This window comes from Tamandua tetradactyla, chromosome 6 (genome assembly GCF_023851605.1).
Source record: "Tamandua tetradactyla isolate mTamTet1 chromosome 6, mTamTet1.pri, whole genome shotgun sequence".
Taxonomy (NCBI): domain Eukaryota; kingdom Metazoa; phylum Chordata; class Mammalia; order Pilosa; family Myrmecophagidae; genus Tamandua; species Tamandua tetradactyla.
The window spans coordinates 22,482,580-22,509,938 of record NC_135332.1 but is presented as its reverse complement, the minus strand read 5'-3'; the positions used below and the strand labels follow the sequence as shown (position 1 = coordinate 22,509,938).

Below are 27,359 nucleotides of genomic sequence, written 5' to 3'. Positions count from 1 at the left end.
TCAATCATTATAATAAAAAATATATTTATATCTATGTGTATATGTGTTTATATATGCAGAAATAAAAGATCAAAAGGAAACAAACACGGGTGTTAAGAGTAGTTAAATGTAGGCGATAGTAATAAGACTGAATCTCTCTTTCTTCTTTAGGCAGCAACTAAGCTGTCTTCAGTTTACAATCAAGTCACCATCATCATCTGCAACGTCACCAGGACCGTGGCCTGGACTCCTGCTCCCGGCTGGGGGAGTGGGGCAGAGCCAAGACAGGACTCGCCAAGCCTCCTCCCACCTCCTGCAGTCGCCATCCTGTGACCAGTGTTAGGCTCTGGGGGCAGGGAACAACCACAAAACCACCACAGCCTGCACCGAGGGCAGGGCTTTATGAACTAAGGGGGAAAGACAGAGTGCCCTTTAAAATAGCAATAGTGTTAACACTCACAAATGAATATATACCTGCTGAGAAGCCGAGTGTAACAAGATCCATAAAGAGGGCGAGTAGCAGAAGGAATGGTTGAGGGAGAGGTGTTAATAAAGGAAGAGCTCATGGGCAGGAGTTGGTCTTAGCTGAGGGAGGCAGGCCAGGGCTCCTGGTGCAGGCGGCGTCGGCCACCACGTGCGATGGCCAGCCCAGAGGAGTGGTCGGTCAGGACACCGGGGTGATGCAGTTCCCAGCTGACAGCACTGCCCCAACCCCCGCCAGTTCCTTCTGGCTCCTGGGGCAGCACAGACTCAAGGGGGGCTCTGCGGGTCAGTCAGGTGAAGGAATGGGCAGGGAGGAAGGAAAAAGTGAGGTTCTGTCCTCAGTCTGCCCTCCCCCAATCTCCTCCCTCTCTCATCAGGGTCCTTGAGAGGCTTGAAAGTACCCCAGGCCCTCCCTGGCACTGGAGTCTCAGCCCAACTAGTCCCTCCTATTTCCTGTCTTTATTTGCCAGATCCTCCCCATCCCCAATTCCAATTACCTGGGATTGCAAGGGGCCGGCTGGCCTTTTCAGGGTGCTGCTGGGGAGACGGGCAATGCGGCTGTGGCCCCGAGCGTCTCTCCGTGAGTGGGAAATTGATGAACTGAGAGAGAAGAGGACCGAGGGGAGGTAGGAAGGTTACAGCTGTGGGGGGAGGAGAGGGTAGGAGCAAGAAACTAAGCCCTGAGAGCAGGTAGAATCTAATACCAGATCTGAGAGTGGGGGTAGGAGAGATTTGTGGGGTTTGGGACCTGGGAGGGAAGTAGAGGTGGGGGAAGCAGAACAGGGCAGGGGATGGGGTGAACGTATCATTGGATTAACCAATGAACCCCAAATGTCTCCCTCATGGACAGAGGGGCTTTTAACCAAGGCAGGGAGGTACCTTTCACCTCTAGGATGAGCCTGTAAGCACGAGCAGGGGCTGAGGCAGCCTCAGTCGGGTAACTAGATGCTGTTCCTACTCAGGAGACCCCAACTGCTTGTTCTAAGGGTCAGGGATACGTGCTGGCTGGAGGTTGCCAGGTGCCCACTGCCCTGGTGCCAAGCTCTTTTCTTCTCATTTCTCCCCCACATCTCCCACACCTCACCTCCCAACGCGCCTCTTCTTGCAGGCAGAGATCCCAGGGTGGAAAGATGTTGGCTTGGGGCCCTTCATGGTGAACAGAATCGTGGGTCCCCTGGGGGAGGGAGCAAGGTGAAGGGAGGCAAATCAGGAGGGAACCAGAAGAAGGTGCCATTTGCTCCCCTCAGCCCCCACCTTGGGGGCAGAGAGGTTGGACAAGATGACCTCTGAGTCTTCTCCCTCCTAAGGGGTGGACTCTTCCCTGCCCCACTCAGCCTGGGCTGACAGCTGAGTGACAGGCCTGTTTGGGGAGAACATCCAGATGTCAGTTCCAGCAAGCCCAGGGAACTGGAGTTCAAACACTTCCACCCTTCCACCTGGCTGACTCTGGGCTTGTTACTAAGAGGTGGGGCCGGGGCTGTGGGAAGGGCAGGGGTCAGGGTGGGCAGTGGGCTGGCCTCTGCTGCACAAGTCCAGGGCAGTCTGCCACTTGTTCTTGGCCTTGAACCATCCTGAGCTGGCTGCTGCTGCCCTGCGGGCAGAAAGTGACTGTGAAGGCGTCATAGTCTCACTGAAAAATACCTTTGCAGAATTTTCTGAGGCCCCCCCTTCTGAGGGTGAAATTCAATGATGGAAGTGGTAGAAATGTTTTCCCAGTGAGACACAACTCAGGGTGGCTCACAGAGTAGATAAGGTTGGGCTCCCCTGGTTAATTACTGTTCCCTGCTGACTCTTGCCAAGTTGGGGTCCTACTAGGTACTCATAGGCACCCCACATCCAGCACAGAGCTGGGAGCTTTGAAGCACAGACAGAGGCGTCGCCTGCATGGGAGTGAAGCTGATCAGGACCAAAAGGAAAACAGACCCCAGCTTTCCCGGCTCCAAGAGTCAGGCTTTCTTCTACCCCTCTGGTAGTACCCTGTCTATGGCTGACCCTCGACCCCCTACTAGTAGGGCTGGGAGGAAAACTCACCTGGGGATGAAGGGCTGGTCCAGCCTGTTCAGCTCCTGGGGGACATTCTCCCAGTTAACGCAGTCATGGAAACCGAGCTTTGAGGAAGACTCTTCGGAAAGATCAAAGGTAGCATTCAGGTCCCGAGTGGGCACGGCCAGGGGGGTAGAACAGTTCTGCAAGGCGGAAGGGCCCAAGGGCACCCGGCTTTTGATGACGGTGACAGGGCAGAAGCGAGGGGAATGACAAGGAGAGGGGGTCCTTCCTCCCTGGGGTGTGCCAGGCCCCAGTGAAGGCTGGGACTCAGGCAGAGACCCCCTCTCCAGGCAGGGTAGGAAGGACGGGCGCTGGCACTTGGTCCCCGGCTTCGGAGCCTGGTGACTGTCTGGCTGTGATGGACTCTGTCTCTTCCTCCTCTTCCTTCCCACGGGGCACCGGGATGCCTGGGCCAGGGTGTGATCAGGCCTGGGTGGGACCCCCAGAGAGGGCATGAGGTCACTCCATCGTTTTGCCATGGTCCGGGTCACAGGGCCAGAGTATCCTGGAGCCTCTGGGCACAAAGAAGGAGGTTCTGAGGGGGAATCAGGGACTGGCTAAAAAGAAGAACTTGTAGAATTTGGGGAGCAAGAGACTGGCGACACGAAAGAGCCCCTGATTCCTCAGGTGTGCCTCGACTCCTGTTCCCGTGGGCCTAGCCTCCTACCTCAGCACTAACCCAGCAGCTAAGGCCCTCAGGCCCCCTCAGCTCCATCTGGGCCTTGGAGACTGCACCTATAGGTGGAGGTAGAGCAGGGATGAACTCACTTGACTCTGGACACAGGTCCTGGGCTGGAGGTGCTTCGCTGGCTGGGCCAGGAGTCTCAGAGGTCTCTGCCTTGGGCTCAGTTTTTTCCTCTCGCACCAGCTGCTGTAGGGCCTCAAACTCTGTGATCATGTCAGGGGTCAGGAGGTTGGCTGCCTGGAGCAGGGAGTACTGCCTCCGGGCCAGGCACAGCACCTTCAGGGCCAACCTGGGACAGAGGGAAGGGAAACCCCACCCCTATTCAGACCCAGGCACCTGTCCTCACGGCTCCAGAAGTGGTGAGAAGCACATGTGGCCTGGTCTCCTGGCTTCTTCTGCCATATCCTGGACTGGCTGGCCTCAACCATCCCAGTCCTGGCTCCTGCTCTGACATACCCTGATCAAAGTCCGAGGCTGGTGGAGATGGCCATAGGCAAAGGGGAGGCTTCACAACAGAGAAAGGGACCAGGAAGTAGGGAGACGGTGACAAGTGGCCTTGGACTTAGAAGGTCTGTGTTTCTTCTCAGCCCTGCCACTAGCTAGTACTGCGATTATTCATGGGGATTATTCATAATTTGAGGGCCAACATAAGGTGGCAGGTAAGAGTCTGGGCTCAAATCAGACAGCCTGTATTCGAATCCCAGCTCGGACACTTGCTAGTTGTGGGATCTTGTATGCCTTGCTTAGCCTCAGTCTCCACATCCTTAAATTGAGAATAATAAACACACCCACCTCATGGGGTTCTTGGGAAAAGTAAACGAGTTGCTTTCTGTGAAGAGTGTTTAAACAGTGCCTGGCACATAGTAAGCAGTATAAGGTTAGCTAATTAGTGTTTTCTGTAAAATGGAAATAATTTCACCTAACTCATTAGGATAAGAAGAGATTAAATAAGATAAGTGACACTTTGGTTCTGAGAGGACCCTCAAAAATGTTCTCAGTCTGTTTTCTACTTAGAAGATGGAATCTGGAAAAAGTACGTGTGAATCGACACATATTTCACATGCACTGGGGGGCTATTTCAAGGAAATTATGAGGGTAATGTGATTACTGATGCTGTAAATTTAGATTCTAATGAAGCAAATTTTCTTTCTGTAAGGCGCACCTATGATAAAATAAACACAATTTTATCTCGGTAAGGATTATTCGTTGGGATTAATAAATAATTTATCTTTGGGTAACTCTATCTGCCTGGACATTTCTGAAACCCCTCTACTGCCCTCTGTCAGCATGTGCTCGGGGAACCCAAACTCATTTTATAAAGTAGCCTCAAGGCCTTTGTGAAGGAAGACAATATATAAATTAAAAAAAAAAAAAACAACAACAGAAATTCATTCTTTATCCACCTGAGCCACACATTATAAGGAAGATTAGATGACTGAGAAAAATGGCTATTGGGGAGGAAATAGCACCAGCCCGGATGTCATGTGATGTGGGTCTGGCCGCGTTGCTCTCGCTGGGTGACCTTGGGCAACTGCCTCTGTAGCCCCATCTGACCAATGTGGAGTTGGTCTAAGTCAGGGGTTGTCATATTAAGTTTCAAGAAACCCATCAGAGGGACTCCAAACAGAGCAGCCCTGCTTTGTCTGTGCTACATGGATTTCAGAATAAGATTTCATTTGAAGAAAGGGCTTGGCAGCTAACAAAATTTCTGAAAAGCCACTGAACTGAAAAATCTAAGCTCTACTCCGTACCCTTGTGGTCTAAGAGTCTAAATTCTAAAGCCACAAAGAAATGATTGTCAATTATCTGGTTGTTAGTGTGTTTCCAAATATGGAAATGATCTAGAATGTTTTTCAACCCTTGATACTTGGCTGGTGTTTTCTGACACATTTTATTCATACTTTAGGCCCGAGAAGCAGGGAAAATAATAGCCAAGCTTGAAGTAAATTGCCAGAGACCACAAAACCACACTGAGGCAGACCAGAAATGAAAATCCTGGTGTTCTTTCTCCTCACAAAAGGGGACACCAAGCAGAGGCCCTGAGTCATCAATAGGAGTCTGTGGTTGACCCCTGGGGGCGTGAGGGGACGTCCCACCAGTGCATGTCTCCCTGCCTCGCCAGGGCCCCAGGGAGCCAGCAGCAAGAGGCAGATAATGAGCCACTGATTATTCAGGCTGCAGCATTTTTGCTGAGTCGGGAACAGACACTCCCCAACAAGAAATAAAATTAAACAGGCCCTTCTGTCCGGAAGCTTTAAATACACTGACTAGCGTGAAGCGTGCTGGGGAGGGCAGAGTGGAGTTGGCAGCAGCGAAGCTAAGTGGCAGGGGATTTATGTGCTAGGGGCCAAGGCAAAAAATACTAGCTGCACCTCTCTATTAAACACAGAAAGAATGCCCCCAAATCCATTTCTCTTTGGCTTTGCGTGGTGGTTTGTATTTACCTCTGAGCAAAAATAGCCACAGTAAATCTGTCGAAGACACATGACAAGCACCTGACTCAGGAAGGCTGTCCCTTCCCCATCCTGACATTCACCCTCTCTTAGCTGCTCCCTCCTCGCTGAGCACAGCTCTGCCCTTAGACTGAACAGCAAAGCACCAGCCCAAGCAGCCATGCTCTAACTCAGTGCTTGCCATCTGCCTTAATGGAATTTTGCTCCCTTCCTCTGTTAGGCTGCCAACTACACAGAGGGAAAACTGGAGATGCTGGTAAGTAAACAGAATGGGTGAAAGCAGGAAAGGGACAGCGCTGATGAGAACAGACTGGACTCTGCATTAGAGCTTCAGTGACACGCTTAATGCCAACTCCCCACCCCAGGAGGACGGACGGGGCTATAACTCAGTGCTTCCCGCCTTAGACCCAGAATAGAGCAAGAAGACACCTACTGCTGAGAAGGGTCCCCGCCCAGCTCCTGGGGGGAGAGGCTGCCCACAACTGGCTTCGGCTGGAGGGTTGAGCCAGAGGACCCTACAGGTGGGTGACTGAAGTTCTGCTCTGGCACCTGGCTTCGAACCTAAAGAGAAAGGAGTCACAGGTAGAGGGCCTAGGATGCCTCCTTTAACTTCAGCAGCTCCTAAAATCTTTCCCACCTCCAAGAAGGTCCCTAGGAGAACCACGTCCTTGTAGAGGCTTTCTTTTTCCCAGTCTAGTTCCTGCTCCCCTTCCTTTAACACACACGGCCCCTCACTTCCAAACACAACACAAGGATCTGACAGAATATTTCTCTTTCCAGCAGAGGATCTGACAGCCTCCTAATGGCTAAGAAGGAAGACATTCAGGTGGAGAACCCAGGCCTGGAGGGACTCTATGAGTTCAGGGAGGGGCATTTCTCCCAATATTTCCCAAGCTCCATACCTTCCCGCTGTCCGGGCCTCATGCCCTCGAGTCCTACCTCCTCAGCTGGACCTTCATCCTTGTCCTTTGGGAGCTGCTCCTGGTCTGGCAGCTTCTCTTCCATGACCTTCTCTACCTGAGCCTCTGCTCCCAAGGTCTCCTCTAGGACTCCAGACCCTGAATGAAGCTCTGGGGTGCAGGGCTGGCTGGAAAGGTGGAGGGGAATCGAGGGAGTTTGAAAGGCAGAATGTGAGGGCAGGGAGAAAGAGCAGCGAGACGGCAAGGTGGGATCTCTGTGGCACCCAGGTGAAGTAGAGCCCCTGAGGGATGTTTGCTTGGGTAACAAATGGGCAGTAGCTGGTGGCCAGGGATTTTCTGGTTTAGGAAACAGGGACATCCCACCCCTAACTTTACCTTCCCTTGAATGACAGACGCTACTTAAGTGGGCTGGGGTGTCATTTGCTTATTTATCACAGAGCAGAGCACATGCTAAGTGACAATTGCTGGGCAGTGAGTGGGGAACCCCTAACCTTAGGTATAGGAACAGAAGTAAGAGGTCCTAGCCCTCCAGAAGCTGTAGAAGGGGTCTGGCTGCCCATCTTGGCTGAGCTGTAGGGTAGAGGCAGGAGAACTCACTGTGGTTGTGGCGGGCCCAACTCGGTGAATTGTGGGAGCTCCTCCCGTGGGGTTGGGACTCCAGCCTCATACACTTGGAGCTTCTCTCTCAGGGCAGCCACCTGGAACAGAAGCAGCCCAAGCCCCTCAGAGCCCCAGGCGAGCGAAGGAGTCAAGGGGAGGATGGAGAATCACGGTGCGATGCTCGTTCTCTCGCTCCCCAGCTCCCAGCCCAGCTCCCTATGCAGGCTGCCCACCTCGGCCTGGAGCTGCTGGCAGATGGTGGCGTACTGGCTGATGTGACAGTCCAGGCTGATCACGTTGCTCTTCAGCTGAGAAGGGGGCACAGGGGAGAGAGTTGCTTGTTCATTCAAAGCTACTTCCATCGAGCACCTCTGACTGCAGGCACTGTGCGGGGTACCTTCCTTACCCCCTTAAGCCCTCAGCACCCTCACAAGCGGCGAAACAGACCAAAGTCAGCCGCTGGCCTGAGACCACAGCAAAAGGCAGAAGGGGCTTTGGAACCCAACATCACAACGCCCCGACCAATATATTCTAGCCAGGCCAGGGGCTTTATTAGCAGCAGGATCCCTGGGAGGCAGGGAAGAGGAGGCCAAACAGATGAGCTGAACTCAGGGCACCTGCACTTTAGTCTGTTTTATATACTGGTGCGTATATATTGGTGTAAGTGTCGTTTTCTCAAAGTACGGTCCTGCTGCTGAAAACAAATCTGAGAAAAGCCCCCGCACGTCACCAGGCAGCCTCTCCTGTTTCTGTCTTCCTCTTGAGACAATTCTCCCTGTCATCCTCATGATGTGATGATATTTTACTCTCACTTCTCTGTGAGTTTTGGAGACTGGGCTGCCTATTCTCCAACTGGAGGCTTCCCAAGGATGGGAACTATATCGCTTCGATCCCAGAGAATTTCTCTGAAGACAGAAGCTAGGCTATCTCTTTCCTCTGCCCGGGCAGGACACTGGTCCAGGTACCCAAGAAAGTTATCTGGGTCCTGTCCCTGCCTCTGCCAGACTGGGGGCTCCCCACCCATAAGCCGACGTCCCTGGCTGGCACACACCGAGAGTCTGATCTCCTTGGCCCGGTCGGCATACTTGAGGGTGTTGTAGGTGTCCTCGTAGGTCAGACTGGAGGGGCTGACAGCAGCGACCATCACTGTGCGGCAGTTGCCCCCAAGGGAGTCCTTGAGCAGACGGGTCAGCTTGCTGTCCCGGTAGGGCACGTGAGACTTGCGGCCCTAGGGGCAGTGGGTGGGGGTGGAGTGAGGTTGCCAGACTAGGTGGGGCCAGAGTCGGGACCTGACAGCCTTGGCCCAGGGCTGGAAGGAGGACGCTCAGGTTCAAGCATGGGCCCCCTCTTCCGGGAAGACCTCTGGGACTGTGCAGCTTTACCTTTGCATCGGCCAAGGCGTTGAGGACGTTGATGAGGGCCAGCAGGGAGCGGTTGATGTTGGCGCCCTCCCGCAGCCGCTCCCCCTTTGCATGGGTGCTGGATGCCCGCTCAGAGCCGGCCAGGTCAATCAGGCTCATCTTGGCCACCTGAAGGGCCTGGGTCAGTCCTGGAACCCGGTCCTGCTGCTTAACAAAGATCTGGGGAGGGGACGGCAGGGGTGAGGGCGGGGCTGGGGGATCGGGAGGCCCCGGCTTCTGACTCTAACCCATGGTCCTCTCACCTGGAAAATGGCATGGGAACGGGAGGAAGTTGCATTGGCGTCTGTGGGGTGCTGCGTGCGGTTGCGGTTCCCCCTGGTCAGCATCTCCAGGAGCTGCTCAGCTGAGGTTGGCTACAGAGGAGATGCCCAGGAAAGGGGGTTGTGATCTCCCCGACGAGGACCCTGACCCTCACAGGAAGGGCTGCTCTTCAGAGCCAGCATCACCCCCCACCCTCCACTTGCTACTGCCACTGCCTCCACCATCACAGGATCCAGGGCCTCCCCACACTCCTGTAGGGGAACCCTAGCCACAGGGCTGCCCATCCCACCCCAGACCAATCCCACACCTGGTGAAACGAAAGTCCTTGCACCACCACCCCCCTGTCGGGGTCCTCACGGATGGCAAGCGGTCCCTTGGGCTCCAGGAGGTCGTGGATCTGTTCGTTGTACACCTGAGGAGAAAGGAAGCAAGGAATGGGTCTGAGCAGAGTGGCACATCAGGAAACCTCTCTCCCTAGAGACCGGTGGAGGGCTGAGCAGCTAACTGGACAGGGGGAGCATGACATGACTAGACTGGCACAAATCTGTGCCACCACATCACGAGTGGCACTTCAGAGCATGCCAGTAAGCGAACAAGAGCAGGGAGGGACGGCTTCAGTTCTCACGCAGTCTCTCATTGAGCTGTGCCAATGCCCCTGAGACTCCATTTGGCCCCAAACCACCCCCTTGTTACCACCCCAACCCTCCTCAAGCAGGTAGGAGGGTGGGGGACGGGGCCGTTTGGGCTGGAGGAGGGAACAGCTTTACCTCCTGGTAGCTGATGAGCACCTCGAATCGCTTCTCCTCCTGTAGGGCCTCAAGACGCCTGTACAGCTCCATGGTGGTCAGGTACATGATGCCAGGATCCCCTTCCCTTCCCAGCATGGTGTGTGTCTTCCCAGCCCCAGTGGCCCCGTAGGCGAATACTGCAGAGGACAGAGTGGGGAGTAGAGTAGATCCACCTTCTCAGGGGTCTTCCCCAGTATATTTCCCACCTGCTCAGGTTTTCCTTCCTCCCCAGATCCCTTCGCTTTACTTTCTCTGCCCATCATCCCACTGCATCCACCCCACTGCAGTGTTTGAGTTCTCCACGCATCTGTTCCAGCTCCCCTTATTGTTCTGTGGACTCCAAAATAGAGGGGGTTCCACTATGGGTGGGGGCCTATCCCTTCCTCAGGGAAGCCTCCTCCAGTCTAGGCCACTTACCTTGGTTGCTAACTACACACTTGTGCCCAAGGTCTCCCCCTTCCCCCTAGACTGTAAGTACCATGAGGGCAGGAACGATGCCTGTCTCGCTCACTGCTGTAATCCTGAAGCCCGGTAGAGTGCCTCACCCACAGGAGAAGAAGGAATGGGAACCCACAGAGAATGGGAGGGCCAGAGCCTTCTCTAGTTGTACCCGTGTCAAAAGATACCTAAAATCCTTAAAAGGAAGCCAGCAAGCAAGGCCACTACCAGCCATTGCCCAGGTTCTCACCTGAGCAGTTGTAGCCCTGCAGGAAGCTGTCCAGGACGCTGCAGGTTGTGTGCTGGAACACGTCCTGCTGGGTGGCTGCCTCACCAAAGACCCGGTCGAAGACAAACTTCAGGTCTTTGCCCTTCTTCTTGGGACCATCATGGGTGCTGCCCCACTTCAGGCCAGGGAACCCCCCGTCAGGCTCCTCGGGGTCGAACACCAGCACCCGCTCATCCACCACCTGCACCACAGGTCGGCGCTGACTCTCCAGCTCCCTCGGGGTGGGGGGCCGCACGCGCACCACCACCTGCACCATGCTGTCTTCCACTGCCATCACCATGGCAACACCTGGGCAGAGACACAATGCGGATGAGGACCAATGTAGCGCCAGAGCTGAGCAGGCGCCCCCTCAGCCTAGCATTCGGGGTCTCCTTCCACCCACCCCCCACCAGCTGATCCCTATTTACACCTCAAGAGAAACAGTATAGTATGAGACCCTGGCTTAGATCAGAAATCCCACATTCATCACTGACCCACTGTGTCATCTTGGGCAAGTGATGCCTGGCCTCCAGGTCTGTTTCTTCACTTAAAGGATAGCAGTAAACTATCAGACTGCTATAAGGATGTAGTGTATATTACTAAAGTGGTAATAAAATCTTGCTTCTCTTGAGTTACTGACAGCAATTGTATAGGACGTTATAGCTTGAAGATTTGTGCTCTCTCTCTATATATATATATTTAAGCTATTTTTGTATGTGGTAATACATGTAAAATTTGCCATTTTAATCATTTTCAAGTATACAATTCAATGGCATTAATCACATTTATAATGTTGTGCTACCATCACCACCATCCATTATCAAAACTGTTCTATCACCCCAAGCAGAAACTCTATCCATTAAGCAATAACCCTCTTTCCCCTCTCCCCAGCTCCTGGTAACCTTTCAGCTACTTCCTGTTTCTATGAATTTGCTTCTTCTAGATATTTCTTATAAGTGGGATCATATACTTGTCCTTTGTATCTGGTTTATTTCACTTAACGTAATGTTTTTAAGATTCATCCATGGTATAGCATGTATCAGAACTTCATTCCTTTTTATGGCTGAATAGTATTCCACTGTATGGACATACCATATTTTAAAAATTCATTTACCTGTCAATGGACACTTGGACTTGGGTTGTTTCTGTATCTTGACTATTGTGAATAATACTACCATGAACCTCGGTATACAAGCATCTCACTGAGTCCCCACTTTCAACTCTTTTGGGAATATACCTAGGAGTGGAATTGCCGGGTCAAATGGTAATCCTATGTTTAACTATGTGAGAAACTGCCAAACTGACTTGTGTTCTTTTTTATCCCTTGCTCAGAACAAGGGATAAAATTTATCTTTCTTCTGATTCTGGAATTTAAGTACTTTTTCAAAAATTGTAATTTTAATTGGACCCTTATTACATGAACATATTCTTGTTGTAAAAATTTCAAACAATAAATATAAAGTGAAAGTTTCCCTTATCCACCCCCAATCCCAGATCTTTCCCCAAGGTCACTGTGCTCGATAAATGATGAATCTCCTTCCAGATCTCTCTTCATATATCTCCATACAGATATTTGTACACATGGAACTAAAGTTTGAGTTTTCATTTTTTACATAATTGGCATCACTGTACATATTGTTCTACAACTTGCTCTTTACATTTAAAAATATTCTTTCAAAATATAGTTACCTCAGTCTTTTTGACTCCCGTAGATAATTCCACCGTATGGGTGTTCCATTTTTAAATGTTCTAATTTAATCCTTACCTCACTGACATAAGCAGTATTTCCAATATTGTCCTTATATGACAATGCTACAGAGATCCTTTTCAGGTGCTCTAAACACATGTGCAACAAGCTCTGTCTAGGGGACCTCAGCAGGCGTGCGCCTGCCGTGCCATAAGGTGGGGGCACTTTTAGTTTCAGAAGAGACTGCCAAATCACTCTCCAGAATGGTTGTGCCTACTGACTCCACCCTAACCATGAATGTGAGTTTCTACTTCTCTCCATCCTCACCAACACTGGCATTTACATTTCTGCCAATCTGATGGTATTTCATTATTAGTTTAGTTTCTATTTCCTTGGCTCCTAGCAAAATTGAGCATTTACAGTTCCTTTTCCCTGAATTGTCTGTCTCATTTTTTTCTGGATTGATTGTGTTTTTGTTAGAAATTTATAAGAGCTTTTAGACATCATTTGACAAATGCATTACAAATTTTTTCCCCAAATTATTATGTCAGTTGACATTGCTCTATGATCTCTTTTGCCTTACAAAATGTTTATACATTGAGAGGTAAAATGTCTATCTTTTCCTTTAGAGTTTTAGAAGTTCCTGTCTTTATTAAAAAGGTATGTCTCTCCAAGTGCTAAGTTGGACACATAGCTTCTTAAATTTTCTTCTAAGTTTTTCTTTCTTTTTTTTTTAATTTAAAAGGTTAAGTTCTCTGGATTTGTTTTAATCTGGAGTAAGATAGGTGTATATAATTTTATTTTCTTATAGACAGCCAGCCAGTGGTACTAGCACTGATTATTAATAAATAACCTTTTCTCACTTGAAATACATCTTTGTCATATTCAAGTTACTATATTTTTTTGAGGCATATTACTGGGCTTTTTACAATGTTCCACTAATCTGTTTGTCTATTTCTTATACCAATACCATACTGTTTCCATTATATTACTTTATAGTATGCTTTATATCTAGTGAGGCAAGACCCCTTCACTAGTCTTCTTTTTTTTTACCTCATAATTTTCTTGGTTATTTTCAGGCATTTATTATATTATTTGACCCTAATAAAGTTGTTTCAGTTCCGTCCTGACACCAGAGCACCCCACCCCCAAAGCCATTGGGATTCCAAGTTGAACTGCATTAAACTTACATATTTATTTTATTATATTACACCTTCTCCTGCAAGAACATAGCTATTGCCTTGAACTGCATTAAATTTACATATTTATTTTATTAGACCTTCTCATGCAAGACCATAGCTATTGCCTTTCTAATGATTCAGATATTTTTTATGATCCTTATAAGATTTTATAGTTTTCAGTCTCTTCAGATAGTTTCTATAATTGTCCTTTTAATATAATTTTTTAGTACTTTACAGACTTAATTATTGCTATTAATGGAATATCTTCCCCCATTTTCATTTTCAGCTGGTAATTGCTAGCATGGAGAAAATGAATGGTATTTATATATTTGCCTTAAATATATCTATCACCTTCTTAAATTCTCTTATTAAAACCAATTTTCTTATTAGAGTCTATTGGGTTTTCTAAGTATATAACCATATATTAGAAAGCATTTTTAAACATTTTCTTCATACTTATACCAAAGATTTTATTTCTTGTTATATTGCATTCCTTAGAGCTTCTAAAACAATGGTGAATAATGATGATGATATGAGCATGTGAGGAAAAATAGTTCCTGATTTTAGTGACACAGCTTTAGTGCTTCTCTATTTAGGAATTATTTTTTGGGCAAACAGTTTATATCACGGTAACTTCTTTTATTCTTGTTTTACTTAGAGATGTTATTTGGGAATTCTGGAATTTTATCTAGTTGCTTTTTCAGCATCTTCTGATGTTTATGTGTTTTTTCTCCCTTATTTGATTGATGTAGTAAATTATTTGGTATTATTCTTGATATCAAACCAACCATGCATTCCTGGAAAAGATCCTAACCTGGCACAGTGAAGTTTTCAATTTTGAAATGGTCAAATTTGTCAATAATTTCCGCTATGATTTTTGTCTTATTTAAGAAGACATTCCTCCCCCAAGGTAATTACCATTTTTCTTATACTCCCATCTAATACTTTTTCTTTCTTACATTTAAGTCTTTATTCAGATAGAAATGATTATTTTTATGGTGTGAGGAGGTTATTTTTTCTTACTGAATGGTGGGCACTTATCTCAAGTTCACTTATTGAACACTGTACTCTTTCTCCACCAATTTGAAATGCTGTATTTAACATAACTAAGTTCTTGTAAATTCATGGATTTGTTTTTGGACCCTCCATTCTGTTCTATGGGTGCTGTTCCTTTTCCAGTACGTGTTGCAGTTACTATGCTTCTATAAAATATCGCCTCATTGCTCTTCTTAGCCATTCTTGGGCATCTTGTTTTGCATATGGTTTAAGAATTGGCTTACAAAGTTCTATGAAAAACCCTACTAAGATTTTAATTGGGGCTATTTTTAATTTATAGATAAATTTGGGGAGTACTAGCATCTTTACAATATCAACTCTTCCCATCTAGGAACATGGTATTCCTTTCCCTTATTCACATCTTTATTCATATTCAGTAAAATTTTATAGTTTTCCTCACATGGGTTTTATATGTTTCTTGATAGGTTTATTACTAGTTATTTTATAGCCTTTGTTATATGGTGAATAGGCTCTTTTTACAATTACATTTTCTAATTCCTTTTTTTTTTTGGCTTTTAAAAGGGATTTATTAGGTCACAATTTACAGTTCTAAGGCCATGGAAATGTCTATTTTAAGGTATCAATAAGATGATACTTGGATTCTAAGGAAAGGCTGCCAGCTTTGGAGCACCTATGTCAGCCAAAAAGTCACACGGCTGGCATCTGCTGGTCCGTGCTCCAGGTTAGTTTCTTTCAGCTTCTGATTCCAGTGGCTTTCTGTGTCCTGTAGGTCTTCTCTTAGAGTCTCTGGGGCATTTTCCTTTCTACGTATCTGCGGGTCCTCTCTTAGCTTCTCTCAGCAATCTCTAGGTTCTTGGTCCTTCAGGTTCTGTGGGTCCTTGCTTAGCATCTCCCAGGGGGGTTCTGTTAGAGCGCTTCCCAAAATGTCTGTCTCTTGAAGGTCTCCAGTAAGCAGATTAAGTCCCACCTTGAATGGGCAGGGTCACATCTCCATGGACACAACCTAATCAAAAGGTCCCACTCAACAATTGGTCTGCCCCCAGAGGTCTAATTCATTTTTGCCGGTATACTGAAAGCTAATTTCTACATGCTGATCTTGTATCTGGCACATTGCTGAACTCTATTATTAGTTCTAATAGATTATCATTGATTCTCTTAGTTTTTCACTAAGTGAAAATATAGTTTGCACATGACAGTTACTTTCTACTTCTAGCTCCTTTATATTTAGTTCCCCACCCTCTGGCCCTATTCTCCCATACCCTCATCCCACCCCATCAGGAATGTAGAATTGGGTGTCGAATTTTATCAAATGCATTTTTAGCATTTATGGAGATGATCACAGAGTGTTTCTCCTTCAATCCATTAATGTAGAGGGTGTCACAGGCAGATATCCTAATGTTGACCTGATAATTATTCCAAACACCTACTACCTGTTTCCTCTTCTATCCTTGAGACCTCTGTCTCTGGTTCTTTATATTCTCCCTTGAGCCAGCTTTCCAAGGGTAAGAATGGAATTTGGGGAATGTCAGAATCAAAGACATCCTGGGAAAGTCCAACACTAGTGATATATTAACAACAGTAAGGAAAAGGGGCTTTTCCTGGGGGATGTGAATTGATGAATGCTTTCCCAGTCAAGACTAGGGCCTGCTGATGTGTCACAATTACCAAGATCATTCAACAAATGATCTTGGTAATTTCTATCTACCCACAGCAAACACATTTCCCTTGAGGAATGAGGCAGAACTGATTTGGAAACTCCTGTCCCCTCACCCCATAATTTCTTCCCCCCACAAAACAAGGGTAATATATATCAATCCACAATAGTCTTTATAGATGCACACAATTCTATTCCTGGCCTAGGACTCAGACTGCCACAAGAATACGGATATTAGCTAAGTGTTCCCTCCACTGGGGACTGTCTAAGCACTTTATATGTATCATCATCTTATATCTCTGTGGCAATCTCACAAGATAGATGCTATTATTATACTCATTTTTCAGTAAGAACATGGAGACAGAAAGGGTTAAACAACTTGCCTAAGGTCCCAATGCTAGTAAGTGATGAAGCCCGATTCCAACCCAGGCAGTTTGACTGCAGAGCCTGCTCTATTGCCTTATAATATTATATATTATATTGTGATTATTTTATTGTCATAATAGTCCCATATATTTGTATAATAATTATAATCCTTCTTATGTAACTAGCATTAGGTATTCTGTGCTTTCAGACACATGGACTGTACCTGATTTTCCACACTCAAGAGTTTGTCTCCCACCCTTGCATTCTCACCCCCCAGGGAGCCCACTCTTGTACCCACACTGGGGAAGTGAAAGCAGAGGGGTCCACAGTGGTTGCCCTAAAGACAGTTTCACCTCCCCACAGGGAGGAGTAGAGGAACAGCCTAACATTCTAAGCAGGAAATTAAAAAGGGCATGGGCAACGGAGTGCACGTAACCTTTACAGTTTTCTCCTCCGTGCCTCCTGAGGTCCAGGGAGGCAGGCTCTGTTTGCCTAATGAGATGTTTTCCTTCTTCCTGAGAGCACTGGGGGCATGCTGTGTGCGTGTGTATGAGACACTTGGTAGGCTGCAGTTAGGATGCCTGGGTCCTGGCCTCTGCTCTGCGACTGACTGGTAGAGAGGAGGTCTTTCCACAAGCCACATCAGGTCCATGTCACATCCGCGCCCCCCTCTGAGAGCCGCAGAGAACAGTTACCAATCTGCTCCCGCCTTAGGGGGATGGGGAGATTAATGAGAGACCGTTTGTCAAGTCTGCTTTGATCCTCAGTTTGAAAGAGCATTTCAGCCCAAAGTACAAGGGAGATGATTCTTTAATAAGATCTTCAGGGTTCTGAGCCAGCCACAGTCACGTCCTGTTTCTAACTTAGGGCAGCTCATTAAAACCCAGAGGTGAGTAGGCTGCAGAGCAGGGGCTGGAAAGCCAAGATTCAGTTGTTTTTAGGGTGGCCTCTTCTGCCCACCCTCCACAGCTCCTTAGAAGCCCCTGAAGCATTTCTGAGCACTTGAGGGACTCCCCCTGCAGACACTGGGAGCTGGGGAAGGCAGGGAGGGAGCCCTGGAATGTTCTCTTTCTGTAGGGCTCGCCATGGCCCCCTTCGTCACCCCCTCACAACTCTCATGCACCTGTGTTTCTTGTCGCGGAGCTCCGTGAGAGCAGGACACTCCTCTGATATAGTTGGTGTCATCACCCCCACAAAGACATGTCCACGTCCTACACCCCTAGTTCTGCGGATGTGAACTTATTTGTAAACAGGATCTTCAAAGATTCTATTAGTTACTGTGAGGCCAAACTGAATCAGGATGAGCCTCAGTCCAGTATTACTGGAGTCCTTATAAGCAGAGGAAATTTGATGGACGAATAGACGCTTAATATTTGTCCTATGAATGAATGAGGCTCACGGAAGAGCAGAATATGAACCCGGAAATCTAACAATAATAATAATTATTATTATTACAGCTACAATTTATTGAGTGATTCCTATGTACCAGGCACTATGCTAAGTGCTTAACAATTGGACACACTTAATTTTCATAATTACCTCATGATGTGGGTATTGATACAATTGTCATATCCCTATGTCACAAAGGGAACTGAGGCTCATGGTCACACAGAAGGTAACAATGAAGCAGGAGCTTGACCTTGTTCTGTCTGGCACCAGAGGCACTACTCTATATCCCCAGGCTATTCTGCCCTGCAGTGGGGTTTTCCCAGCTCCCACCTCCCCCATCTCAGCACTAGCGGAGGAACAATGTCAGAGCACTACTGCGTCTTCCCACTAGTGGTCCTGCAGAGGAAAGAGCTGCATCCCCCCCACATTCTCCCCATGAAGCAGGCAGAGGCCATCATTTCCTCATCTTCTGCATCTGAATGGGCAAAGCAGGCAAAACCTCCTACCCCAATCCTCCATCAAGGGGTCCACACCTCTTCTTCCCAACACTCAGTAAAACAAGAGGGTCTCATTTTCTTCCATGTAGATGTCCATTATGGAGGCTCCTAGAGGATAGGGTTTGTCTTCATCCTTAGGTCCCCATAACCTAGCACTGAACCTACACCCTAATGTTCTATGACTATGTTTCTATTACGATTACTGATTATTGCCAGTGTATAAAAATGCAACTGATTTTTATACATTGATCTTTTAGCCAATAAGCCTGCTGAACGGTATTAATTCTAACAATTTAATAAAATCTAATAATTTATAGGTTCTTTCGTATTTTTAAATGGATAATTATACGGTCTATAACTGATGATAGTTTGTTTCTTCCTTACTAATCTTATATTTTTACTTATTTTTCTTTTCTTACGGTTCTGATTAGGATTTCTGATACAATATCGAATAGAAGCAGTAGTAGAATGTAGTCTTGTCTCTTTCTTGATTTTATAATGAATGCTGCTATTCATTATTCACTTCAGTGTGATGTTTATTGTTGGTTTTCTTTGTCAGTTTAAGGACATTTGCTTCTCTTTCTAGTTTACCATTAAAAAATCATGAATGAATACTGGATTTTATTGAATCCTGTTTCAACATCTAATGGGATATGATTTCCCCTTTAATCTCTAAATGTATAAATTGTATTAATACATTTTCTATCGTTAAGCCATTCTTACATTCCTGGGAATAAACCCAAATTGGTTGCAACTGCTTTTTTTTCTTAATTTTGTTAATATTTTACTTATGATATTTGCAACTACATTCACAAAAGAGATTGATCTGTAATTTTCTTTGTCTGGTATCGCAAATTTTCTTTTCTCATAAAATAGGCTACAAATGTTCTCTCTTTTTTTTTTGGTTTTTTTTTTTAGATGGGCAGGCACCAGGAATCGAACCCAGGTCTCTAGCATGGCAGGTAAGAACTCTGCTTGCTAGGCCTACCGTGGCCCTGTTCTATTTTTTCAAGAAGAACTTGTACAAAATTAGAATTGTCTTTTCTAATTGTCTATAAATTTCTGGTGGAATTTTCCGGATATATGTGGGGGCAGATTTTAAACTAATTAAATTTCCTCAATAGTCCCAGATCTATCCAGAATTTTCAGAATTTCTTGAGTCAGTTTGAGTGAATTATTCTTCCCTAGTAAACTGTCCAAAAGCATTGGCAAAAAGACTGTTACACTGAAGTCTCTCTTTCTTTCAATCTCCCTGAAACTGAAGTTTTGTCCCTATTTTCTTTCCTAATATCACCTTTGTGTGTGTTTCTTCTCTCTCTCTTTTTTTTTTAAATCATTATTCCCAGAGGTTTGGCTTTCTTTATTAGTCTTTACGAAGACACAGTTTCTGGTTAAATTAATCCTCCCGGTTATATAGTAAAATTCCATTTCATTAATTTCTGATTTTGTTATTAGTATGTCCTTTTTTATTTCTATTCTTTTAGAATCTTTTATTCTATTGTTCACTTCCATCTTATTAAAGTTGGATATTTAATAACTTCAGCTTTTAAAATATGTTTAATGTAAGCATCAAGACTATAAGTTGCCCTCTAAGTATTGCTTTGGCTGCATCCCATAAGTTTTATTTATTTATTTATTGTATGCTATGTGGTGGGGGTTAAATTTCATTCTTTTTTCATATGACTATCCCCTTATTGCAGCACCATTTGTTGGATTTTTTTTTTCCTAGAGTGAATGGGCCTGGGTCTCCTGCATGGCAGGCAAGAATTATACCACTGAACTATCAGTGCATCCCTCCATAAGTTTTATACATAGTATTTTTATCACTGTTTCATGCTAAATATCTTTCAGTTACAATATTACAGTTACGATTTCCTATTTGACCAATAATTTATTTGTTTTAAAAACTTTCCAAATATAGTTTTGTTTTAATTTTCTTTTCCTTTTGTATCTTTAACTTAATTGCTTGTAGAATGAAAATATGGTTTGGAAGGGGCTGTCAATAATATGGGATGGGGGATAGAACTATGATGTTCTGGAAAGGCTAACCTCTCTGCATTTCAGGACTTATCTGGTCCAGGGACCTGTCTGGATGCTTGCATGTTTTTAAAGGAAACAAATGAAGAGCTGGATAGGATAATATGAAAACCAACAAATTAGGACACCTTAAAATACCTCTTTGGAAGGTAAGAGAATTAAATAATGAAACAGGTAGAGAAGGGCCTGGATATTTGGCAGTTGCCAAACATGGGATGCAGTGATAGAAGAGGAAATGGAATAGGGACAAAATAAGAAAGCAATGGGACATTGAGACGCTCATTCAGAAAAATTTTGTAGACATTTCCCTCTTTTAGCTAGGCTTAACTTCTCTGTGCCTCCATTTCCCAGCCCATGAAATGTAAACAATATTACTATCTACTTCAAAGGGTTGTTGTGAGGATTAAGGAGTTAATTTAGGTCTGGTAAGGACTCAATAAGGACTCAATTAATTAGAATTAATATTACATTTATCATTTTCCCATGATGCCAGAAGACTAATATCTAACCCCCTAAAATTCTGTGGCACAAACCAGGCTTTATCCTTTCCCTGCCACTTCAATACCCTGAGAGGCCACAGTTAAGAGAGGAGACATTCTAGGAGCAATACACAGAGGTCCGTTTTTTTTCTGTTATATGGATATTCTTTTATTCCTTCTATTACTCAAATATTTATTAAAAATATTTATTAACCAGTACCTAAGTTACAGCGTGGCACAAACACCTCTGCAAGAGGGATCGATGATAAGCACCTTTATATAGATGTATGAAGAGGGGGGGGTCTAGCTATTCCATGCAGATGTGTATGTGGCCCCAGCTCTCCAGTTCAAGTGTGCAGGAAAACCCAAGGCCCCTTTCGGAGGACCGATGAGGGCCTGGGCCCTTTGTACATGTGAGCAGAAGGGTCCCGATTTCCCGTGCACATGTGTGAGGAAGCTCCCTGCGGCCCGCAGCGACTCCCGCCTAGTTCAGAGGGGACCGCCCAGGCCCTGCGGCGCGGCCCCAGGGCTCGGCCTCGGCGCTCCACAGTCACGTCCGGCGCAGACCAGGCCGGGCTCCGGCTCCGGCCCGGGAGCAGCTCGGCTAGCGCGACCCGCGGGGCCGACTCCACCATGGCCCAGGGCTTACCCTTCGAAGGTTCCCCGCCGCCGATATCGCCGCTCGCTCCCGGGTCCCTCCAGCAGCGGACAGAAGCCCAGGATCACAGGAAAACTCGTCCCACACTCTGCTCCACCTGCGCCAACCTCAGCCGGGCGCCGAGCTTTCAAATGAGCCTGGCGCCGCGTCCGCGCTCCCCATTGGTCGCCGCCCGGACGCTCATTGGCCCTTTCCTAAGTAACAAAGTACAGCCTGAAGTGGCGGGCGGGGTCAGCAGCGCGCTTGCGCGCTTGCGCACTGTCCCTTCCTGCTTGCGGGAGGCTTTGAGGTAGCGTCTCGGACGCAGGAAGGAGCATAGTGACCCGCGGAAGCCCGGTGGGGTTGGAAAAGTAGGGCCAGGGCCCGCATCCGTTGTTCCTTGGTCTGAGTTCATCATCAGTTACAGCAACCAGGCATCCACCAGGTTTTCTTTCAAACCTGCTCTTCCTGTGGGCTAAGCCGAACCCACTTATCTAAGAAGGGAGTCTCCACCGCTGTCCCGGTTTCCTTCCCGATCCGCAACCTCCCAGGAATGAACTTCAAGGGCAGCCTGGATGAGGAAAAAGACCGCGCAGGCATCAGGATGGAGTGAGCAGCGTCACATCCATCCGCCACGGCCGCCGGTGGCTTAGGTTCTGGTGGGCCAGCCTCATGCTGAGGTAGAAGAGCCTCGCGCTGGGATCAGGAGCTGTTGGTTTGTAGTCCAGGCTCAGTTACCAACTGGTGGAGAGACTACGCAAGTCACTTCCGCTCTTTGGGTGTCAGTTTGCTCCTCTGCAAAATGGGACGGATACCCTGCGCCCCCTAGGCCTGGGAGAGCACGGGTGTGAAAGCCCCCTGAAACCTCAACAAGTGTAAGGGGATTACTTTCTAAACAGATGAGGGTTGCACGGAGCCAGTTGCTCACCACTTGCAACTGACCGGTCCCTATTCTTCGACTGTGAGCAGGTCTGGAGCGTGTGGGAAAAGTGGGAGCAGAAGTCCTCCGCAGACCTGCTGGTACATTCACTAACACCTGGCTGACTTGTCCCAAAGTCTTCATTCATCTGCTTGCACCTCAGTTGCCCTCTGTCCAGTGGGTAGCACTACCGGTTCTGCTTCTAGTTGAGGCGCTGTCTCTGTCAAGTCATAAGAAAACCTGTACTTTTACCATCTCTATTAACGCAGCGGAAATAAACCTGTTAAAGGATGGCTTACAGCTTAGAGTCACCTCCCCTTTCTCAGGGATGTGTGTTTTAACAGGTTTGGGGTGAAGTGAAGGGATTGGGGTTCCCAGAAGCCACCAGGAAGCAGGTACCTCTTGTGTTCCATAAGCCAGGTCCTGCCTTGGTCTTACTCTGGCTTAAACAATCAGCTGGAGAAGGTGAGGAGAGCCAGGGTGAGATAAGGGGCAGAGGCAGGCCCTGTTGTGAGAAGGAAAAAAGGGACACAATTGCTAGATAATCTTGGACAGTCAGCCTCTCAGAGCCTCAATTTCTGCAGTTATAGAATAGGGAAGAAAATAAGACTTAGCTTGTTACAAAGATTAGAAATAATGTATAAGAGCACCTAATAGACATTCAGTGAAATGGTAATGGACATTCTTTTTGTGTGTGTCATATGCTTATCTTTTTTAAAAAATTATTTATTTACACATCTTCACACACATACAGTACACACGTGGTATACAATCAGTGGCCCACAATATCATCACATCATTGTATATTCATCACCATAACCATTTTTAGAACATTTGCATCACTCCAGAAAGAGAAATAAAAAGAAAAAACTCATGTATCCCATAACCTTACCCCTCCCTCTCATTGACCACCAGTATTTCCATCTACCCAATTTATTTTACCTCTTATTCCCCCTATTATTTATTTATTTTTTATCCTCTTTTTTTTTTTTTTACTCATCTGTCCATACCCTGGGTCAAAGGAGCACCAGACACAAGGTTTTCACAATCTGACAGTAACCTTGTAAAAATTATTATCTTTATATACTGGAATAAAGCTCAACAGTTTCAGGTACTTCCCTCCAGCCTCTCCAATACACCATAAACTGAAAAGGTATATCTACATAATGCATACAAATAACCTCCAGAGTAATCTCTTGACTCTGTTTGAAATCTCTCAGCTGCCGTCACTTTATTTTGTTTCATTTCTCTCATCCCCCTTTTGGTCAAGAAGGCTTTCTCATTCCCATGATGCCGGGTCCTGGCTCATCCTGAGAGTTCTGTCCCATGTTGCCAGGGAGATTTAAACCTCTGGGAGTGCTTATCTTTTTTAATTGTCAAAAAAATTATTTATAAAATTTAGTAGACTGAAATGCTAGTGATCAATGAAAGGGAGGGGTAAGGGGTATGGTATGTATGAATTTTTTTCTGTTGTCTTTTTATTTCTTTTTCTGAACTGATGTAAATGTTCTAAGAAATGATCCTGATGATGAATATGCAACTATGTGATATTACGAATTACTGATTATGTATGTAGAATGGAATGATCATATGTTAAGAATGTTTTGTTTGTTATATTTTTTAGAAATTAATTTTTAAATATTAATTAATTTAAAAATTTTATATATTTTAACCATTTGGATAGGAAGATATCATCAATGTATTATATTTTGGGCTTCTGACACTATATACAATGAAAATAATGACACATTTTCTTAAAGATTAAGGATCATTATGAACATCAGAAGAACCTGAGGTTTTTAAAAATTATTTAGTTTAATTGTGGTGAAATAGACATCACATGAAAGTAATTTTAATCATTTTAAGCATACAATTCTTTGACATTAAGTACATTGACAAGATTTTGTAATTTTCACCATTTTCTATTTCCAGGCTATTTTTATCACCTCAAACCAAAACACATACTCATTTAGCAATAATACCCATTCATCCCTCCTACCAGCCTCAGTATATACTATTCTATTTTCTGACTCTGTGGATTTGCTTATTCTAAGTATTTCGAATGAGAGAAATCTTACAAACTTTGTTCTTTTGGGTCTGGCTTATTTCATCCAACATGATGTTTCCAAGCTTCATCCATGTTGTAGCATGTACCAGCTCTTCAGTTCTTTTTATGGTATAGACATGAATAATATTCCATTTCAGGGATATACCACATTTTGTTTGTCCTCACTCATCTGTTGATATACTCTTGGTTGCATCCACCCTTTGGCTACTATGTATAATTCTGCGATGAACATTGATGTACAAATATAGATCTGAGGCTCTGCTTTCAGTCCCAAAGTAGAATTGCCAGGTCATGGGTAATTCTATGTTTAACTTCCTGAGGAACTGCCAAACTGTTTCCCACAGGGTTGCATCGTTTTACATTCCCACCAACAGCATATGAGGATTCCTATTTCTCTGCATCCTCGCCAACACTTATTTCCAGTTTTAAAAATCATACTGGGTGTGAAGTGGTATCTCGTAGTTTTAATTTGCATTTCTCTAATGGCTAATGATATAGAGCATCTTTTCATGAACTTATTGGCCATTTGAATATATTCTTTGGAGAAATATCTATTCAAATCCTTGGTCCATATTTTAAAAATTGGGCTGTTTGTCTTTTTGTTGTTGAGTTGTAAAGTTCTTTATATACTGTGGATATTAAACCCTTATCAGATATATGGCTTCCAAATATTTTCTCCCATTCTGTAGATTGTCTTTTCACTTTCTTGGTAGTGTCCTTTGATGCACAAACATTTTAAATTTTGATTAAGTCTATTTCATCTATTTTTTCTTTGTGTGTGTGTGTGTTTGGTGTAAAATCTAAGAATCCATTGCCTTATACAAGGTCCTGAAGATATTTCCATGTTTCTTATAAGATTTGTATAGTATTAGATTTTATATTTAGGTTGTTGTTCTATTTTTAATTAATTTTTGTATACAGTGAGAGGTATATGGATATGGATTTCCAGTCATCCCAGCACCATTTTTTGAAGAGGCTATTATTTCCCTATTGAATAGGCATTGAATAGTACCCATGTCAAAAATCAACTGGCCATAGATATGTAGATTTATCAGGACTCATGATTCTATTCCTTTGGTCTCTATGTCTATTCTTATTTCAGTACCACTCTTTTAATTACTGTAGCTTTGTAGTAAGTTTTGAAATCAGGAGATACGAGTCCTCCAACTTTGATCTTCTTTTTCAAGATTGTTTTGGCTTTTCGGGGCCCCTTGCCATTCCATATAAATTTAGAGATCAGCTTTTCCATTTCTGCAAAAAAAAAAGGGTGCTGGAATATTGATAGGGATTGCATTGAATTTTTAGATTACTTCAGGTACTTCAGGTAGTACTGACATTTTAACAACATTGTCTTCTAATCCATGAACATGGAATGTCTTTCCATTTATTTATATCTTTAATTTCTTTCAGCAATGTTTTGTTGTTTTCTGTGTACGAATCTCTCACCTCCTTGGTTAAATTTATTCATAGGTATTTTATTCTTTTAGTTGCTATTGTGAATAGAATTGTTTTCTTGATTTCCTTTTCCGATGGTTCATTGCTGGTGTATAGAAACCCATCTGACATCTGCCTGTTTATCTTGTATCCTGCAACTTTACTGAATTTGCTTATTAGTTCTAGTAGCTTTCTTTTGGGATTCTTTGGGGTTTCATATATATGGAATCATGTCATCTGTGAATAGGGATAATTTGACTTCTTCCTTTCCAATTTAGATGGCTTTTATTTCTTTTGCCTGATTGCTCTGGCAGTCAGGACTTCCAATGTTGAATAACAGTAGTGACTTGTCTTGTTCCTTGATCTGAGGGAGAAAGTTTTCAATCTTTCACCATTGCATATGATATTTGCTGTGAGTTTTTCAAGAATGACTTGTATAATGTTGAGAAAGTTTCCTTCTATTCCTATTTTTCTAAGAGTTTTTATCATGACACGATGTTGGATTTTGTTAAATGCCTTTTCTGCACCAACTGGTGTGATCACGTATTTTTTAATGTGCTATATTACCTTGATTTTCTTATGTTGAACCATCCTTGCATTCCTGGAATAAATCTCACTTGGTCATGATATATAGTCCTTTTAATAAACTCTTGGATTCCTCCAGTTCTTCCCTGGATGCTGCACATTATTCCACTAGATTCCAGAGTTTCCGAATAGCTGATTCAGACAGGTCCTGCTGATTTAATAATTGTTTTGGTGGAGGGACTGATACCTGGAACTTCCTACTCTGCTATCTTCCCATAATCCTCCTTCTCTAATTGGTGTTCTTTTATTCATTCATTCAATAAGTACTGTGTTTACTAAGCCCCTCTCATGATGCAGGTGGACACAGAAGATAGAGTGGTGAGCAATAAATACATCCTACCTTCATGGAGCTTGCAGTCTGGGAATAATTAGACAACTCAATAAATTCTAACATGAGGTAAGATATAGCATATAACCAAATAGGTAGGCAATCAAAGGTAAGTGGTATGAAAGCTGAAGTCTGAAGGAGGAGTGGGAGCTAGCCTAGCAAAGGGGACTGTTCCTTGGATCTCACAAGTTAAAGGAAGAGAATGTTTGCAGTGAGAGCATCTTCTTTGTTGAATGATGCTGAGAGGCACTGGTAGGTCCTAGCCATGCCCACCTTAGTAGACACAAATGAAAAACTCCTGGGTCCTCAGATAATGATACAGGGAGATTGTGGCCTAGCACAGACCTAACAATAAGTTTGAGGTCAGAACCTGGACATTAGGGCTAGGTGCAGATTTTTTTTGCTTTGCGTAGTGGCAGAAGGTGATTTTGGGATGATGTAGCTGAGGAGTGCAAAAGGTGGCATGCTCTGTACTCTTGTGAGATGTGTAGACATCTCACTCTCTGTGAATGCTAAGACCACCAATCTTGGATGTTCAAAGAAAACAGAGGAGAAATGTGTCCTCCCACCTGCACCCTTATCTGTACAACCTCTGTACTTACGTGTGGCATTAGCTGCTTCAGATTTAGACCGATTTAAAAAGGTCCTTTAACCAAGTCCGAGGTATCTTCTTGCTCATCCTTAAACCTGGGCCAGACTTGGGCATCTGGCCTCGCACAGAAGCGAAGCATGATGAGGA

The 27,359-nt window shown here is 45.1% G+C and overlaps 1 protein-coding gene across 2 annotated transcripts; it reads right to left on the bottom strand.

Moving 5' to 3' along the window:
• Window positions 1-22,032, bottom strand: KIF18B (kinesin family member 18B). 2 transcript variants are annotated; one of them, XM_077164124.1, is made up of 16 exons: window positions 21,299-22,032; window positions 10,325-10,651; window positions 9,616-9,773; window positions 9,156-9,260; window positions 8,830-8,940; window positions 8,549-8,746; window positions 8,218-8,394; window positions 7,400-7,474; window positions 7,164-7,264; window positions 6,586-6,733; window positions 6,080-6,207; window positions 3,277-3,482; window positions 2,494-3,022; window positions 1,547-1,636; window positions 960-1,062; window positions 1-741 (listed from the first exon to the last, which is right to left on the bottom strand). In XM_077164124.1, the coding sequence occupies exons 2-16, from the start codon at window positions 10,641-10,643 to the stop codon at window positions 730-732; spliced, it is 2,460 nt and encodes an 819-aa protein (XP_077020239.1). In that variant the 5' UTR covers window positions 10,644-10,651; window positions 21,299-22,032; the 3' UTR covers window positions 1-729. The 2 variants fall into 2 exon arrangements, with proteins under 2 accessions (XP_077020239.1, XP_077020240.1); XM_077164125.1 differs by lacking the exons at window positions 1-741; window positions 960-1,062 and adding an exon at window positions 1,091-1,443.
• Window positions 22,033-27,359: the final 5,327 nt, after the last annotated feature.

Bases quoted from the DNA above. Each gene is read 5' to 3' on its own strand.
- KIF18B (XM_077164124.1), bottom strand. From the start codon at position 10,643: ATGGTGATGGCAGTGGAAGACAGCATGGTGCAGGTGGTGGTGCGCGTG. The intron at 8,941-9,155 runs GTGTGGGATTGG...TCTCCTCTGTAG, and splicing joins AAGGACTTTCGTTTCACCAG to CCAACCTCAGCTGAGCAGCT. The intron at 3,483-6,079 runs GTAGGTGTCTTC...CCTCTGTCCCAG, and splicing joins GGCGGGGACCCTTCTCAGCA to GTTGGCCCTGAAGGTGCTGT.